This window comes from Lynx rufus, unplaced genomic scaffold (genome assembly GCF_022079265.1).
Source record: "Lynx rufus isolate CCGP_SWC_20201006 ecotype Redwood Valley unplaced genomic scaffold, mLynRuf1.p SCAF_13, whole genome shotgun sequence".
Lineage (NCBI taxonomy): Eukaryota > Metazoa > Chordata > Mammalia > Carnivora > Felidae > Lynx > Lynx rufus.
Genome location: NW_025814827.1, coordinates 12,618,240 through 12,638,121, shown reverse-complemented (window position 1 = coordinate 12,638,121; position 19,882 = coordinate 12,618,240). Strand labels below are relative to the sequence as shown.

Sequence of the window (19,882 nt, the reverse complement as noted above, 5' to 3'; positions counted from 1 at the left end):
TTCTGTTCCCCTCTCTCTACCCCTCCCCCGCTTGGTCTCTCTCTCTCTCAAAATAAATTTAAAATACTTTAAAGAAACTATTAATTCCCACTACTGTAAATTTGTTATTTGGCATTATTTAGCAGATTATTTGCCAAAGCCACAATATATCTAAATGTGGGGAATAATAAAGAAACAAAGAAAGCAAGAAAGAAGCCATTAATGAGTATTATGAACAATTTTAAGCCAATAAATCTGAAACACAACAAAATTATATTTTCCAGAAAAATATCAACTCCCAATTTTAGAAGAAACAAAAAGCTAGATGACAACAATAACCACTAAGGAAAGAAAATTAATAGTCAAAGTCTATCCATATGCCAGAGCCAGGTAGTTTTATAGATAAAGTCTTCTAAAGCCTCAAAAAGAATTCAAAAAAATTCTATTTTATACAAATTATCTCAGAGAAAAGAGAAAAAAGGGAAGACTCCCAACAGATGCTATGAGATTAGTATAACTGTGGTAGTAAATGACACAAAGAATGGGAAATCATAGAAAAATATCAGTTATGACAATACAGATGCAGAAATCTAAAATAAATGATACCTAACTCACCTAATACAAACAGATGAATCTTAACAAGTTCTGATATGCTTTAGGAAAACAAGAGTAAACCTGGAATAGTTCCATATAAAGTCTAATCAACACTGTGCTACAGTTGTAACCTTGATACTCAACTTCACCTAACTCTAGTTGGTACAGAACCGTACAATGCTAAAGTAAGACAGGCCCTCAGTGTCATCTTGTCCAATCCCAATCCTTCCAGAAGAAACCAAGGTTTAAGAAATTATAAGCAACTTGCCCAAGATCATACAACCAAGTCACTAGTTTTATGCCTTAGTCCAGGATTCTTTCTAATAAAACATGTGGCCTCACTTAAACTTGAAAGGTTTTTAAGACTTCAATAATCAAACTCCTTTGATGACCTTATGATAGACTTTAATGGAAAAATGGCGTTAATGTTTTCTAGATATGGTACTTTAAGCTATATCCAACTGAATGAGATCATCAATATTTTATAAATTGGAGTGAATTCACGTGCCATGCCTAAAATCAGAATGCTGTATGTATGTATATGTATATATACATAGGCATGCACACACACTATATATGTATATATATACGTACGTATACACACACGTATAAATATATATACGTATATGTATACGTATATATATGTATGTATATATGTATATGTATGTATGTATATGTATGTACGTATGTATATATACGTATATATATATTCTATCAAGTGCCTTAAAAAAAAACCCACGCACAATAAAGATAGATTCTCATTTTTTACATTCAGTTATCTATATATCCAATCAAAATATAAAATATTTTACTGTCAAAGAGATTTAAAACTAAAGATTCTCTTCATTTAAGAAATAAAATTTTCTAGTCAAATCAATCCATTGATTTTAAAATGTGTCATCACGCTGCTGACTGAACTATGAAAGAATGCTTTCTTATTATCCGATGTAAAATATGTCCTAATTTCTTTTTTTTTTTTTTTTTTTTAAATTTTTTTTTTCAACGTTTATTCACTTTTGGGACAGAGAGAGACAGAGCATGAACGGGCGAGGGGCAGAGAGAAAGGGGGACACAGAGTCGGAAACAGGCTCCAGGCTCTGAGCCATCAGCCCAGAGCCCGACGCGGGGCTCGAACCCACGGACCGCGAGATCGTGACCTGGCTGAAGTCGGACGCTTAACCGACTGCGCCACCCAGGTGCCCCTCTAATTTCAACCATGTCAAAATTTGAAAAAAACGTGTCTCAGAATCAATGAAATATACTATTGAAACCTGATGACCATGTAAAGACCCTATTTATGCACTGTTACATATGACCACCTTTCTGAAGTTTTCCCATTTCAGCTGCCCTTTAGACTGCAAGTTCCTACACCATAACAACCTTACCCTTTGATTACATAAAACACCCAAGTGACAGATATGATTTACCTGATGCGTGCAAGAAGAAGAACTTTTCTCAAAAGCATTATTTATTGTTTTACTCTCCTTACTTACCATGAAGAGGCCACTGTAACTCTTGGTCTTCTAAAAGAGCGGCAGCTGGCAGGAGTCTGTTAAGGCAATCAAGAGGTGGCAACAAGTCTAGGAGGTAACTCAAGAGAGGCCGTGCCACCGACACAGGGAGTAACAGTAGGGAGTTAACAATCTGGCAGAGCATACTCCCTGCAGCTGAGACGTATATCACATCTATGAAAGGTAAGAAATTCAACATGGATCAATTGTTTCAAACAAACTTTAAAAAGAAAAAACCTAAGAAATACTATTTTAGCTTAAAACTAGAGCACACTAATTCAGTAATTCTTTGTCAAACATCTATGTGGCAGCTGACATGGTATTAGTATTTACTCACTTCCAGAAAGTACCACCAGCAGAAACTTTGTGGGAAAACACACATATCCTTGTGCCAACACATTCAAAAGATTAAAGCTGCTTCCCTTAAAATGCATTATGAATTTCTCATTCACAAGTTTATCCTCATTTTCAGATTTACTCAAGAAATATTCATTGACTACAACACACAAGGCACTGTTCTAGGTGAAAAGGAGACAGCTGTGAACAAAGAACTAAAAACTCCTACCCTCATGATACTTACATTCTATGTGTTTTGTTTTTTATTTTATTTATGTTATGTTTTGAGAGACAGAAAGAGAGAGGGCTTGTGCAAGAGCGGGGGAGGGGAAGAGAGAGTGAGACAGAATCTTAAGCAGTGCAGAACCCAATGCGGGGCTCGATCCCACAACCCTGGGATCATGACCTAAGCCAAAATTAAGAGTTGGAGATGCTCAACCGACTGAGCCACCCAGGTGCCCCTCTATGTTTTTTAAAACGAATTTACTTTTCTTAAAAAAATCAAGGTCACTTCAAAGCATCTGTCTTTTCATCTGTATTGGTTTTAAATTAATTTTATTTCAATATTTCATCGTATTTGGGGGCAGGGAGGATCTTCAAAGATGAGCTCTGTTTGAACGAATTTTAAATACCTATGGAACAACAAAATGGAGGTGTCCAGAAAACAATGGTTTCAGTTTCGTTCTTTCTTTTTTCAGTTGGGGAAATTCAGAAATAAGGTGGTTTTGAAGAGACATACTGAATTTTAGTTGCCTTTGAGACAACCAAGAAGAGACACCCAGTAGATAACTACAAAAGGCTTTAATAGTGCGAAAAAGGAATTCTCAGCCAGATGCAGATACAGGAATCAACATATAGTCAAAGAAAATGGGACCAGATAAGATCAGTTAGGGAGAAAAGAGGGTTGAAGGCAAAATTCAGAGAGTCTTAAACATTAAAGGGCATGTCCAAGAGAGAGGAACTTATAGGAACCAAGTGGAAAAAAGCAAACAGAGTGACAGAGTAAAAAGATGATTGTGACTACACAGAAACCAAGAAAAAAGAAAGCATTGCCAGGAGGAAAGTGAAACACTTGGCATATGCTGAAGAAAGGTAAAGAAACAGCAAATAAAAATTCACTTTATGCCATTTAAAATTAATCTTTTTGAGCATGTATCATCCAACGCCTTTAAATTAGGGCTCTTCCGGGGGTGCCTGGGTGGCTCAGTGGGTTAAGTGTCTGACGCTTGATTTTGGTTCAGGTCATGATCTCATAGTTTTGAGATCAAGCCCCAAGTCAGCCGCCATGCTGGGCATGGAGCCTGCTTAAGATTTTCTCTCTCCCTTTCCTTCTGCCTCTCCCCCACTTGCTCTTGCATGCTCTCATTCACATGCACTCTTTCTCAAAAAAATTAAAAAATTTAAAAACAATAAATTAGGGCTCTTTCATGCCAAATAGCATCTTTTAAGATCAGTCATATCAATCACTATTACCATCACCTCCAAACCAAAATCAAAAGATCTTCAATAGGAAGGAGATTCAAGATCATTCCTATTTCATTCAGAGGTTTCAGGCTCCCTTAAGGCTTTGGAAACGCTAAGAATTCTTGCTTTACAATCACTGATTAAATGTCAAATCTAGTACCAAACACACCTCTTAATTTTTCTCCAACACTGCCATTCCAAGGACTTTCCTTGAGCAAATTTGCCGAACGTGAATAAATATCTGTGGCATGAGGCAACAAGAGCTGAAGGTGTTTATGAAGCAATGCCACGCTGCTTGAGTTCTAGGGGAGAAAAGTTCCTATATTACTACTGTAAAACATTCAAGGTACAGAAATATCATAGTTTACCCAAATATCTGAGTTTCAAGGTCCCTGAGAGATCATCATAATAGGCAAAGAATCACATACCTCACTAATGTTATTGATATGGCAAAATGCCAGCAGTTGTTTCTGCAGTGAACACAGGAGTTCATGAAGATGAGCAGGCTGACTGTTTTCCGAAGATGATGTTCCAAGTAGAAATTTATCACTATTCTTTTCTAGCTCTCCAAATGCTTGATCCTAAGATGATATATAAAAGAAGATTAAATCCGAAGTACTTAAAAATAAAAGTAATGTCCTACCATAAATGATTGACTTAAGAAGCCACTGTCTCCTTTCTCCCGTTATCAATCTTTAAATCTTTGCGCTATTGTTCTTAGCTATTAGATAGCAAGATTTGTCAAGCAATTTCAATTTGTTTTACTGTTTAAACAAAAGTAATGCACATTTCACCACAGAAACCTTGAAAATTGAGAAAACCATATAAGATCCACAAACATATTTCAACATTTTAATGCTGTTGCTTTCCATACCTCTTATGTAAAAGTTTTGTTTCCACATACTGTGAAATGACACAAATGAACAACTAAACACTATTCAAAATTAAATTAGGTTATGATTATAAAAAAATAAATGATTTCAACTATACTGAAAAAATAGGCAGAAAAAAAAAGAAATGGACTAAAGAGACATAACAACTAAATATAGTGTGATCCTGGATTGGGAGAAGGGGTTGCTATAAACACATTATTGCGACACTTATACAAATCTGAATATGGATTGTATATTAGATAATAGTTCTGTATCAATGTTAAATTTTCTGAATTCAGTAATTGTTCTGCTGTTATGCAAAAGAATACCCTTCTTAAAAAATACATGCTTACGTGCTTAAGAATAGCCAGGAGGGCATTTATAACTTACTCTCAAACTATTTAGAAAGAGAGAGAGAGAGAGAGAGAGAGAGAGAGATAGATAGATGAAGCTAATTTAGCTAAAGGGTAGAAGGGATTCTTTGATTCTTGAAAGTCTTATATAAGTTTTAAATTAGTTCAAGCTAAAAATATTTTTTTAAAAATTGTTCCTGTAGAGGCGCAAGGGTGGCTCAGTCAGTTAAGCGTCTGACTTTGGTTCATGGTCCATGGGTTCAAACCCCACATCAGGCTCTGCGCTGACAGCTCAGAGCCTAGAGCCTGCTTCGGGTTCTGTCTCCCTCTCTCTGCTCCTCCCCTGCTCACACTGTCTCCGTCTCTCTCTCAAAAATAAACATTAAAAAATAAATAAATAAATAGATAAATAAATAATTAACTGTTCTTGTAAAAAATTTAGAAAATACCAAAACTGTATTTTAAAAAATAAGTTATAATTACCATTTAGCCAACACCCAAAGAAAACTCACTATTAATATTTTTTAGTGTATTTCTTTCCTGATTTTTGTGACTATTTCATTTTTTTCACAATACTGCATATTCTATGTTTAGACTTCTCTTTTCCAGCAGATTCACAAATATTTTGTTTTCAGAAGCCATGGTTATATAAATTTTAAAAGTCATAATATTCCCTTGAGCATATATACCGTAACTTACCACCCATTTTAGATATTTAAGTTGTTTCCAAGTTTTATTTCTTATAATCATGTGATGAACATCTTTATGCATGAAGTATGGTCGATGTGTACAATATCCAAGACAGAGTCTCAGAACATTTTAAGGCCCTTGCTATATAAGCACCATTATAAGCTGCCAAATAAGCACTGCTATAGACTGAATGTTTGTATCCCCTCAAAATTCATACATTGAAACCCAATCCTCAGTGTGGTGGTATTTGGAGACGGGGCCTTTGGGAAGGGATTAGTGCCCATATGAAAAAGACCCCAGAGAGCTCCGTTGTGTGAGGACACAGCAAGAAGATGGCTATCTATGAACCAAGAAGCTTCAAATTTGCCAGCACCTCTGTAACAGTGAGAAATAAATATGTTGTTTAAAAGTCACCCAGTCTATGGATGACTACGGTATTCTGTTACAGCAGCCCAAAGAGACAAGCACCACCATTTTAAAATCTTGGGAACATGACAAATTTGGACAAATAATTTAGGATTGTAGCCCAAAATCACTTAATATTTTATTTCCATTTCCATATAACATACATATCAACCCCACCCCTAATGAAATTAGAAAGGCACTACTTAATTTATTTTCACTTGTTAATTTTATTTTTAATTATAGTAAAATACATACAACATCAAATTTATCATCTTAACCATTTTTGAATGTGCAGTTCAGTAGTGTCCAATGCGTTCACATCATTGTGGCATGTGCCACGTTTAATTATATAAACGCAAGATTGTATTTTCCTTTGTAAAAAGACCAAATAAGGGACACCTGGGTGGCTCAGTTGGTTAAGCATCCAACTCTTGATTTCAGCTCGGGTCATGATCTCACAGTTCTTTGAGAGAGAGAGAGAGAGAGAGAGAGAGAGACAGACAGACAGACAGACAGACCCAAGTAGGCTCCATGCACTGCCAAGGACTCTGTCTCTCTCTCTCCTCCTGTCTCTTCCCCCCCCACCTCTCTCTGCCCCTCCCCCACATGCTCTCTCTCATAAATAAATAAACATAAAAAAAAGAACAAATAAAAGCATTAAGAAATCTCTAGTCAAAGAGGGTAGATTCTTGCCTAAAGTACATGTAACAGCTATACAGGAACTGCCCTAAGGATATATGACTAATTACCTGGCAGCAGCTTCTACAGCTGAAGGCAAAACTATTAAACCACAGTAACTGGAGGGTGTTTTCTTCCAAAGGACAAGCACACCAAACTATATTTCTGGTGTTAAGAATCCCATGGGCTTCACACTTGACAGTGACAGCCAGTCGACTTTAAGAGAAAGGCACTACTTTAATGCAGCATAAATATCCCTTACAACTTTGGAAAAAATGTACTGTCAATAACAAATGGATATACCATGACACTGTTCCCATTCCACGTGCAGCCAAACATCAGATCAAATTTACATTCTTAAATCTGAAAGAAAATTATATAAGCTCAATTGTCACTCTGACTTAGCCACCTTTTAATGTGGACAGAATAGAACACTAAGACTTGCACAGAAGAATATATAGACCCAACCCTTCAGGGGCATAGGAGACAATATGAAACAATATATGAACTATTCAAAGTTAAGTCATACAGTACACGTAACTCTAAGATCTAAGGATATGCAGTTATAATTACATGGTTAAATAGGGTTATTTGGTAAGGCTTCCTTGAAGAAATCACAGATTAGTAGAGGAAGCTGGAGACAGACATGTCATGTCCATGAGCTCAGAGGAGTGGTGTGTAAGCCAAATGATGAAGTGTCTGAAGGGGTTTTAATTTAATACAATGAGGTTATTTAATACAACTAGGTTATTCCAGCAGTAAGATGCAGAGACCAGCAACAGTGACAATAACTACAACACTGGTATTAGCATTAGGTCATGATAGTGTGGGTCAGAACCAACAGAAATGGCGGGGGGCGGGGGGAGATGGATCTAAGAAATACTTAAGAATTAACTACATCCTAACACAGGGAAAACTATAGCATCTACTGTCTTCTACTGACCAGCTATTCTTAGTAAGTACCAACCACATTGTAACTATAGGAGTATATATTATTCCCTTCCTCACTATTTTCTTTTGCAAAATGCTTTTGACTATTTTTATCTGTTTATTCTTGTACACTGACATCAGAAAAAATTGGTAAAATTCTAATATAAATCTTTTTGGAATTCTCAATTACAAGTCATTTGGCTTCTACAGTACTTCAGAAGATCTGACACATGTTTTCCCCCTTTGGGGGAGTGAAGTCCAGAGTTTTATTCATTTCATACATATTTAAATGTCAAAATACCTTAACCTGAAGCCATCCCTATCGCCTCCAAAAAAACAACAAACAAAAAACAACCAAAAAACCCCAAGCTTTATTCTTTTTTTGCTACAAAGAAAAAGAGCAACTTACTGTATAAAATCCTAAATTTCTTAAGAGAGTTTTCATCAAAATTTCAGCCAGATGAGTGTCTGGATGGCAGCTCTGAGTGCCATAAGGTTGATCTGACAGGTTTCCATAGCCAGTACAAACAGAAGAGAGGTCAGCAGCATCAGAAGGTGAGCTATAGCCAAGTAAGGAAGCTACATGGGTATGATCTTGTAAACTTGTCAGAATGATATCCAGTTGCATTCTCTAAAGAAAAATATTTTCATCCATGAAATAGGTACAAATAGTTTAAAATGCATTCAAAAAGAAAAAAAAATTCCACTTAATATCCTGATATTTTAGGAAGCATGTATTTAAAAGAAAAGCTATGCCGGTGTCCAGATGACTCAGCCAGTTACGTGTCCGACTCTTGATTTCAGCTCAGGCCATGATCCACTGTTCGGGTTCTGTTCTGGCAGTATGGAGCATATCTGGGATCCCCTCTCTTTCTCCCTGCCCCTTCCCTACTCATACTCTCTTATTCAAAAATAAAATAAAACTTAAAAAAATTTTTAAAAAGAAAAGCTATCCCATTAATACCATTTAAAAAGTGTAACTAATAATATTTTATTCCTTTTTACAATAATACATAATACCCAAACTCTAAGCAAAATGATATTCTCTGCATAATGATTGTAGTTAGCACTTTAAGAATAGGAAATGTTACCAGATAAATTATACTACACATTGTTCTACAGAATTATCAATGTAACTATTTATTCTAATATTTCAAATGAATCAACTGAAATCTAAACTAGTAAAAAATACTCACTGGAGTCATCGGTGGATTATATTGCCAGTAAGAACCACTTTTTCCCTGAAATCTACAACTCTACAATTGATTGTTATACTTGGGTTGAGCAAAATGTACTTATTTTAATGTACATAATATTAATAATGTAATATTAAAAATGGAAAGAATAAGCATATTTATATCCTCAAATATATTTTCACAGTCATCTTTTACTTTTTATATAAGCAATTTCACATAACATTCTGGGCATGGAACCAACAGTAGCACATGACCTTGATTTCAACTCAACACATTATAAAATGTCTCTGGCTTGACAATATAAGTAACAAATTTTGAAATTTTAATAACTAGCCCCAAATCATTTAATAAATTATCATTTGCTTCACCTTCATTAGAATTCTGGGAACTCTTCCAGCACAAAACATTAAATATTAGGATTTACTAGACCCATCAAGAATTATTCCATGAACACATGGCAATTGATTAGCTTTATTTCCCTCTATTTTTGTGTGTGTGATATTACTGGTTTACTCAGATACAGGGTAAAGGCTCACCTGTCCTTTAGATAAGCTTTCCCATCTATCAGGTCCTTGGGGCAAAAGAGAATGAAGTAACTCCATACGTTCTCGTAATGGTGGTAATAGCATGGTTGCTCCCACTGACAGAGTTTCAATTACCACCTAGTATCAAAAAAGAAAAGTGTATTTATTGACCTAGTCCTCATCTTTTTAAAAGAAATACATGAAAAATAAAATGTACTGATTATTAGGATCACAGAAGTCTAAAGAAAGTAGATCACAGAAGTCTGAAAAAGTGACATGAAAAAAGAAAGCATGCAAGTCCTTTAGAGGTTTTTAAGTAAACTAGGATACATATTTTGAATTTGCCACTAAGAGCTAATCATCATCCAACAAATATTTAGTATTGACTTTTTAGTTCAGGTTCTGGTAAGGCTCTTTGCAAAGTGCTGTAGACACAAGTGAACAAGACACACAAAAGCCTTGCTTTCATAAGCATACAGTCTAATGGGAAAGAGATCCTGAGCAAGTTTTTACAAGTGTGAAAGGAGTCACATAGGGAAAGTACAAACTTGAATCACACACACACGTAATTAACATGGCTGATGGGCTCATGGAAGGTCTCCCTGAGGATTAGCCATTTAGGTTAAGATTTTTTTTTTAATTTTTTCTTAATGTTTATTTATTTTTGAGAGAGAGAGAGAGAGAGAGGGGGAGAGAAAACGCATGCACATGTGAGTGGGAGAGAGGCAGAGAGAGGGAGACAGAATCCAAAGTAGGCTCCAGGCTCTGAGCTGTCAGCACAGAGCCTGACTCAAGGCTCGAACCCGTGAGCTGTGAGATCATAACCTGAGCTAAAGTTGGACGCTTAATTGACTGAGCCACCCAGGCACCCTGAGGTTAAGAATTTTAAAATGAGAAGAACTTAACCCAACAAATGTTCAGGTAGCTATAAAGAATAGCTACAGGGGCGCCTGGGTGGTTCAGTCGGTTAAGCGTCCGACTTCAGCTCAGGTCGTGATCTCGTGGTCCATGAGTTCGAGCCCCGCGTCGGGCTCTGTGCTGACAGCTCAGAGCCTGGAGCCTGTTTCAGATTCTGTGTCTCCCTCTCTCTGACCCTCCCCCGTTCGTGCTCTGTCTCTCTCTGTCTCAAAAATAAAGGTTAAAAAAAAAATTTTTTTTTTTAAAAAGAATAGCTACATTATCTTAGGCCTCATAATTTCTCAGGGCTATAGCTTCTTTATCAGTAAAATGAGGGTGTTGGACAAGAAAAAATAAACACTTGAAGATTAAGGGCTCTTATAAATTTAAAATACAAAAGAAATTTAAAAAACCTGACTAGAAGAGTTAGAATATAAAATTAAATTTCTCATAAAGTAGAGGGGGAAAAAATGGAAAACAGGAAAGAAAACCAAAGAAAAATTATGAGGAGTTGTCCAGGATGTCTAGTAACCTAAATAACAAGGGGTTCCAGAGAGACAGAAAACAGTGAAGAGGAAATCAATACACAATATACTTCAAGATAATTTCTTAAAACTGAAGGCGATGAGTTTCAAAATTAAAAAGGTCCACCCAAGTATAAACCAATCCACATCAACTGAAATGTGAGAACACAAAGGACAAACAGAATTTGCTATAAAACCCATAGAAAAAACAGATTTCTATACAAAGGATAAAAATTTGAATGCATTTGTTTTCTGAACAGTAACACTAAAAACTAGAAGACAATGACTTCTACAAGAGAATGAATTCTTACAGGAAAATGATTTAGATCAGAATACTACACTCTCAACTATTCGTGAAAATATTCAACTCACAAACTACTTCATTTTGAGGACATTTTCAAAGAATATTTTTCCTATCTACCCTCTCTCAGAAGCTACTGACCGATATAGAAACCCAGCAGACAACTCCCTAACCAACTGACCAAGGTCAAAATCTCCAGGGGCGCCTGGGTGGCGCAGTCGGTTAAGCGTCCGACTTCCGCCAGGTCACGATCTCGCGGTCCGTGAGTTCAAGCCCCGCGTCAGGCTCTGGGCTGATGGCTCAGAGCCTGGAGCCTGTTTCCGATTCTGTGTCTCCCTCTCTCTCTGCTCCTCCCCCGTTCATGCTCTGTCTCTCTCTGTCCCAAAAATAAATAAATGTTTAAAAAAAAAAAAAAATCTCCAGTAGTAAGATACATCAGTACCATGAACCCCATGATGCGATGTACTAAGGACACATCATCATTTCTGTGGCATTCTTGTCAAAAATGTATAACCTCAGTCCAATCATAAGAAAACATAAGAGATAGATATTCAATAAAATAACTGACCAATATTCAAAAATTGTCTAGGTCATGAAAGACAAGGAAAAAATGAGGAAAAAACAGTGCAGAAGACTAAGGAGAAACATCAACTCTAATATGGGATACTGAATGTGATTCCTGCAAAAGAATAAGGTCATTGGTGGGAAAATGATAAAATTTCTAATAAGCTGTTTAGGGTAATGAATAGTATTAAACCAATGTTATTTTCTTGGTTTTGATAATTGTATTGTGGTTATGTATGATATTAGCATGAAGCTAAGTGAGAAAACTATATTTTATGCAACTTTTCCTGAAGTCCACAAATGGCTCAAAATAAAGCATTTAAAAAGAAACAAAAAAGAGCAGCAACAGTGATTATTGCTACAAATGGATTAAGTTACTAGAAGTTTCAGAGATAAGGAACAGAAACAGGCCTGTACACATTCTGAGAGAATTCATCTCCTAAGGACTCTCCTAACAGAGTAGATATCAAGGACATTCAAGGAATAAATAAACAATTCTAAAGATAATTTTTTAACGTTTATTTTCCTTATTTTCTTCCAGTGATTTTTGACCTTTTAAAAATACTACACTACCTCATTTCTGATAAATATTAAAAACTCAAAGTTCCTATTCACCACCAGGTTAGTATTTCTTCTACCTGCATGCCAGGGATATGTCTCTCAAGTTGAAAAATCGGTTATCTTTTTTGTTTTTTTTTTAAATTGACATCTGATTCACATGTCATAAAATTCACCTTTTTTTCAGTATAAAATTCAGTGGTTTTTAGTATATTCACAGAGTTGTACAACCATCACCCCTGTTCTAATTTTAGGACATTTTCATCACCCCCAAAAGAAATTCTGTGTCTGTTAGCAGTCACTCCCCATCTCTCCCTCCCCCAAACCCTTAACAACCAACTGATTTGCTTTCTTTCTCTACGGATTTGCCTACTCTGTACATTTCATATTTATGGAATCATGTAATATGTGGCCTTTTGTGACTGGCTTCTTTCGCTTAGCACAATGTTCACAAAGTTCAATCATGTTGTAGCATGTATCAGTACCTCTTTTTTATGGCTGAATAATATTACCCTCCATGGACATACCACATTTAGCTCATCCATTCATGAGTTGACAGACATTTGTTTATTCCCACTTTTTGGTTATTATGAGTAATATTGCTATGAACATTCCTATAAAAGATTTTTGAGTGAAAATTCTTTTGGGTATAGACCTAGATGTGGAAATGCTACATTATATGGTAATTTAAGGTTTATTTAAGGAACTATCTTCCGAAAGCAGCTGTCCCAATTTACATTTCCACCAGCAATTAGAGAGTTTCAATTTCTCCACATCCTCACCAATACTTACTTGCTATTGTCAGTCTTTCTGATTGTAGCCACTGAGTGGGTTTGAAGCAGTATTTCATTGTGATTTTGATTTGCATTCCCCTAATCACTAACACTGGTGAGCATTTTTTTTTCATGTGCTTATTGGCTATATGCATATTTTCTTTGAAAATGTGTCTACTCAAGATTCTTTGCTCATTTTTAAAGTTGGGTTACTAAAAAAAAATTTTTTTTAAAAGTTGTGTTATTCATCCTTTTTACTGTTGAGTTGTAAGGATCCTTTATATGTTCTGGAAACTAGAGTATTATCAGACATATGATTTACAAATATTTCTCCCATTCTATGAGTTGTATGTCTGTTTTCTTGATAATATTCCTTTGAGGCATAAATGTTTTTCATTTTGATGAAGTCCAACTTCTCTCTTTTTTTTTTTGGTTGCTTGTACTTTCAGTGTCATATCTAGGAAACTATTGGCTAATCCAAGGTCATAAAGATGATGGATGAGTTGATAAGCAAAATATGATATTTACGTACAAAAGAAGATTATTAAGCCTTAGAAAGGAAGGAAATTCTGACACAGGCTACAACATGGATGAACTCTGAGGACATTACACTAAGTGAAATAAGCAGTCACAAAAAGACAAAGAGTAAATGATTCCACTTACATTATATATTTAGAGTGTCAAAAATCAAAGAGAAAGAAAGTAGAATGGTGGTTGCCAGAAGCTGGAGAGAGGGTGGAATGAAGATTTATTGTTTGGTGGGTGTAGAATTTCAATTTTATAAGATGAAAAAAATTACGAAAATGAATGGTGATGATGGTTGTATATTACGAAGGTATTTAACACCACTGAACTATATACTGAAAGATGGTTTATGAGCACTAGGGTGGCTCAGTAGGTTAAGCATCTGACTCTTGATTTGGGCTCAGGTCATGTTTCTCAGGGTCATGGGATCAAGCTCCACATTGGACTCTGAACTGAGCAGAGAACCTACTTAGGATTCAATCTCTCTCACTCTCCCTTTCTCCCCCTCCCCTACCTCCGCCCCTTTCCCCCATTCACATGCTCCTTTTCTCTCAAATAAAAAAATAAATGGTTAAGATAGTAAAGTTTAAGTTGTATGTATTCTACCATAATAAAAAAATAAAACTGGGTCCTTGCCCTCAGAAATTCATCCTCTGGTAGAAAAGGAGCTGTATGTGAACAGACAATTCCAAAACATTGTGATGCAATAAAAACATATACAGGAGAAACCTAACCTGGCAGGAGAGCAGGGAATGAAAGGTTTCCCAAAGGTAACATCTGACTTTTGTCTAAAGGATGAGTTAACCAAAAACATTTACTCCCACCAAGAAAATAGGAGTAAGGGAAAGAACATCCAATTGAATTTTTCCAATATATGACTGAATTTATGAGCAACAAGTTCAGGGAAAGATGTGTCTGGAGATACAGATTCCAAGTCCTATATGCTTACCTCTTGAATTTCATCTGGGACAGTTGAATCCATCAGTCTGAAGAGCAAATTTCGAAGTGGACCTGCCTGTCTCCCAAGAATGCTGGTAGCTACCCCTCCCGCAAGCGCAAGAGCAAGGTGATTTGAAAGCAGCTTCAGGCACAGCTTGAGGAAACTGTGGTGTTCCCTGAAACCAAATAAACTACTATGAACTTCTGACCTACGAAAGAACATGTTCTATCCAGTTTGGGTAACATTTTTTTTCTCTTTAAAAATTTTGTCAAATTATGAGCAATAGTGATTTTAAAACATGATTCGTGAAATTATGGGTAATTTTTCTTAAAGGTTATTATCAGTAAGTACCCGAAGTTTAGCTCTTTTTTAGATTTTAAAGGAGTTTAATATAAATGAGGGCAAAATAGGACAAAAAGAACAATAAGTCAAAACTCAAAATGAGTAATAGGTGTAGGCATGCTCACGCGTGTGGGCGCACGCACACACACACACACACACACACACACACACACACACCTTATATACATATATATAACATACCTTGATGAAGGGAAAGGGAGTGGGGGAATCTCACTGTTTATTTTATCACAGTATCTCTCAAGAAAAGAACGCAGGTGTGAGAAGGTACTCTCTTCAAGATCTACACAATAAGGTCGGTGCCACGCAACAACTTGTCTAGAAGGAAGAAGAAAATCATGTAACAGACTTGACAGGGGAATTTTCACACATGATCAAAAACAAAATTTAAACCATTACTAAAGCTGAAAGATTTCAATAAGATATACAGAAGATCTTCTTGATTATGAAAGTTAAAACCCTTCACTTTAGCAACCAAGGAAAACCAAGCACTTGCCATCCCTAGAGTTATTCAAGAAGAAAACATATAACCACAACCTGCTTTGGAAGGTTGGGTATTCACTCACTTAAAGGCAGAGGGCTGAGTCACATGACCTACTATAGGCTTCCAGTTCTAAGGGTCTATACAATGTATATTTCATATTAAGAAAAACAGCCTAACTCTATATAATGATAAATTGAAATCTATTAAAAGAACAACACCTAATGACTCTTGTGAAGATTGTCAGGATCTTGAGAACCAATTACCTACATATGAAGTGGAAAGTTGCAAATTTAATGTTAATAGCAAATTATTTATAATCAATTTATTATATCTTTAGCTTTTGTTTTGGAAGGTAATTATCTATAAATGTTTTTAATTGGTTAGAATGTCCTAATAAACCCATCTGAATCAAAGGTCTAGAGTGAAAATATAATACATGTCAAGTTTAAATTAGCCCACATGCATAAGAAAATATGTATCTCAAATAACCCTAAAATTCCTTAAAATTCACACTAATACTGTCTAAAACTCACCTACCTGATTATCTAATAAGATACTGTTACCACTTCAGGAAAAAGCTAAATTCCTACAAAAGTAAGTTCCTTTATTTAGAAGTACAGCCAGTTTCTTTTCAAAAACCAGCCACATAAAGGCCACTGAGGCTAATCAACTGTTGAATAAAGCCTAGTTCTAATTTAAATTATTTTAATGGAACTTCCTCTTAATACGTGTTTAATTTTTAAAATCATTATCTAGAGACAGAGAAGGAATTCAAAATGTTTAGAAGACACTTAAATTAAGAAAATATCTTAAATACAGGGTATAAACTTCTTGCTTACATATCTAACCTCAACATTCAAATCAAAAGAACTCTAGATGTCATTGCTTTGATAGTAAAAATACCAATACTAGAAATGTTCAGAAGGTCATTTTTATGAACAGAGTATAATTATTTTTGCTTTTATTGGTGTTTCAGTTGTTATTAGAACACAAGCATTTTTAAACGTGGGCATTCTTACCTATCCCTAGGAAGAGCAGTCCATGCCAGACTATGTGAAGTTCCAGCAGAAATCTGCTGAATAGCTATGCCATCTAAGCCACTCACTTTCTTTGGTTTAGTAATAGGACCTGTGGAATTTCCTTGGCCACACTGCCCCATTGAATTATTGCCCCAGGCATAAACTTCATTATCTAAAAACAAAATGGAGAACACAAGAAAAGCCAAATTTAAATGTATTACATTTATAGAAGGTAATAGTTAATACTATTTCTTTTAAAAACAAGTAACATTACCATGAGAAAGAGCCAAACAATGACTGTCTCCAATAGAAATATCAACTATTCTTGTGGCAGCCAGTTCTTCAATAAGCTTGGGTCTCAAAGCAGTAGCTTCTGAAGAACCACAACCCAGACAAGCTCCACAGCCCCAAGCATAGACCTGAAACAAACAGAACAGCACTACATGTTATATCCTGTGTTACTAGGTCAAAGACTTACACTGTTTAAAAATAAATATCATCTATTAAACAAGAGTGTGGTTTGATACTAAATAATAACTTTATGTTGTTAAAAATAATATTTACTGACTTGTTAAGTATTTTCAGTCACTTATTGTGCTGTTTTTAAGTGTTTACTATATACACAGACAAGCAGCCAAACTGAAAAGAAAAATAACTGGTCACAGAAAAAAATGGAAGGATCTTAGAAGAATCTTAGCTTAGAAGTACTGTTGCTATCTTACAACTTCTTCATATGTTTCTCACTCTGCAGGTCTCAACAAATATTTCTTGGTTGACTAGACCAAGGTATAAACATATAAAATGAATGATATAAATCACAAGACTGATGTTTATAATTTAGTTAAAAACCACCACACCTCATTGTTACAAGAATTTTAATGATCACTTACAAAGATGGCCATGTGAAGCAGGAGTCCACACAGTTCTCTTTGAACATCTGCTTTTTTTTTTTTTTTTTTGGCTAATTACTACAACAACCACTGACTGATTTAAGAAGCTTGGGGGAAAGGTGAGGTGACAAGGAAGATAAAAGGGTGAATGACTGCCTGTTTGGCAACCCCAAATCAAAACAATTAGCAAACTAAATGACCTTCTTTTCCCTTCGGTGGGTTGTGGTAATATCATAGAGACTTTAACCCTTACGCCACCAGGTTTGGGACTATTTTTGTCTTGCAATTCTTTCAGTAAAGACTACTGAGAGATTAAACCTCTTAAACAAAAAATGAGCAGCAAATACTTGTACCAGTTGCTAGAAAACTACTTAAGACAAAGATAGAAAGAACAAAATTCCAGTACAATTAAAGGTATATCTTCGGAGGGGTTAAGAACTAAACACAAGTAAGATGAAAAAATATGTAGTCAAAGTCATTCTAAATCTCCTAAATCACTCAAGTACAATACAGTACTGTCAATAAGACACATATAGCTAGAGTTTGCTCTTGCCAAGTTACTTTGGCTGAACACCAGATAAAGAAACACTTGGCCTGTATTTAGGGACTCTGTTGTCTAAAAAATACATACTGTATTTTTCAACATAAGAATCACACTTAATATGATGGGAAGTCAGCAGTGAAGTGGCCTAAGAGGACTGAGGGAAAAGCAGATATCACCTCAGGCTTAGCAACTGTAACAGTAAACAGAAGTATCCTTGCCATTTAAAAGTATTTCTCTCTTATTTTATTTTTTCCTAAGTATATATATTTGATTTCACATAACTTCGTGTATTCATGATACAACTATTCTATCTCACAACTAACTTACAAGTTCCTTTGGATTTCAAGGTAATAAAATGTATTATCAACTAATAGCTGAATAGTACTTGATAATTTATACAAACTTTCAATAAACATAATTACCTTACCTGATCATTTGTAAGCAAAATGGAAATCATTAATCGTTTCATACAAAAGAACCACATGATGATCAAGGGAGGTCTGTGATTTGACTATGGCTATACACCAAACAAGTGAGCATCTGCTGTCTTCAATTCACAGATTCTTACCACAAAACCCGTAGTGACAAAGATGTGCAAGAGAAATTTCAGATTTTAAGGCAGCATCCAGCATTGTAACAAATGACTAATGTAATGAAATACAGGGTAATTTGATTTTTTAGGACACAGGCATTCTAGACCCTCAAAAAATAATTAAACTATATGCTAATTTCAACTTTGCTATTCATCTGTCTTGTGAATTAGTCACAAAACATTTTTATACCACTACCTGGCACATAATGGATTCTGACATGAGAGAAAATGAGTGGTCAGCTCACTTTTTCACTGTCACTGCTGATGGAATAAGAAGGAAATTATCATCAATCTATCACCATACCTGGACCCTCTCTAACACCAACAAAAACAGAAATCAAAATATGCATACAGAAGTTCAAAAGTTTATATAAAGGTATTCTAAAGCTCTGACCACCTTAAGCCTGACACACCCTTTCTTACAAATACCTATCCCCTCAGATTATTTTCCACTTGGAAATTTCTCCTTACCCTCTCTACTGATCACCTTCTTGCCTTCTTAGTTCCTATCACTGGTTCCAACAAGATCTATTCACACTTTCTCCCATTAACCATAATTTTTAGGAAAACGTTTAAGGGGTGCTGAGTGCTAAAAAGGTTTTATACAAAGAACAGGAGGCTGAGGGCAGGTTTATCTGGATCATACGGGACAGGTGAGAAAATCTGATTCCTTTGCAAATATTCCACCTCTTCAAACAGGAGAAAATATTTCATTTCAGTAGACTGCCTTTAAAATGTATTTTTTAACTTTAAAGTTTAATTATGATTATTACTTTTTAGTTACTTACTCTTCTGAAATAATTTAAGCTTTTTATGCTCATCCCTTAGTCCTACCTGCCCTGTTGATGTTAAAGCAAGTGAAGACTGGCTCCCAGCACAAACTTTGCGAATGAACATTCCTTGTAAAGCTTCAACAACTTTAGGTTTATACACTCTGTTAGTATCGCCATGGCCAAGTTTGCCTATTTAAAAAAAAACACACACACACACACATTCAAATTAAAAAATTTACTTGTTTTAAAGAACCTCTATTCTTTACCTAAGTATTTATTTTGACAAATATTGCTCATCTTTACATCATGTACCTGACAGATGTGCAAAACTCTTAAGTTTCTGACAGCAGAATATGTGAACAAATGAATGTTTTTGTTACAAGATAGAAACCAACAACCAACAGGCTTCTGAATCTTAATTTCAAGTAATTAAAACAACTTTGAGAGACATGGAAAACTGTTTTTCTTTCTCCACTATGATGGTCATATTTCTAACTTCAAATTTGCTGATGTAATAAATACATTCTACACAAGATTGTGTATGTATCTATTATTAATTTTGAACAGATCCAATAATTACTGAAATATAAGACTTGGCAAATCACT

The 19,882-nt window shown here is 35.3% G+C and overlaps 1 protein-coding gene across 11 annotated transcripts in view; it reads right to left on the bottom strand.

Moving 5' to 3' along the window:
* HERC1 (HECT and RLD domain containing E3 ubiquitin protein ligase family member 1) overlaps window positions 1-19,882 on the bottom strand; it is a 194,808-nt gene that overhangs the window by 112,966 nt on the left and 61,960 nt on the right. For all 11 annotated transcript variants that reach the window (XM_047074980.1, XM_047074983.1, XM_047074989.1 and 8 more), the window contains exons 8-17: window positions 19,338-19,465; window positions 16,752-16,896; window positions 16,478-16,649; window positions 15,158-15,292; window positions 14,624-14,789; window positions 9,545-9,670; window positions 8,222-8,443; window positions 4,313-4,465; window positions 4,054-4,186; window positions 2,067-2,258 (exon numbers count right to left, since the gene is read on the bottom strand). In XM_047074980.1, coding sequence (XP_046930936.1) covers window positions 2,067-2,258; window positions 4,054-4,186; window positions 4,313-4,465; window positions 8,222-8,443; window positions 9,545-9,670; window positions 14,624-14,789; window positions 15,158-15,292; window positions 16,478-16,649; window positions 16,752-16,896; window positions 19,338-19,465 — 1,572 coding nt within the window. The remainder of the gene's footprint in view (window positions 1-2,066; window positions 2,259-4,053; window positions 4,187-4,312; window positions 4,466-8,221; window positions 8,444-9,544; window positions 9,671-14,623; window positions 14,790-15,157; window positions 15,293-16,477; window positions 16,650-16,751; window positions 16,897-19,337; window positions 19,466-19,882) is intronic.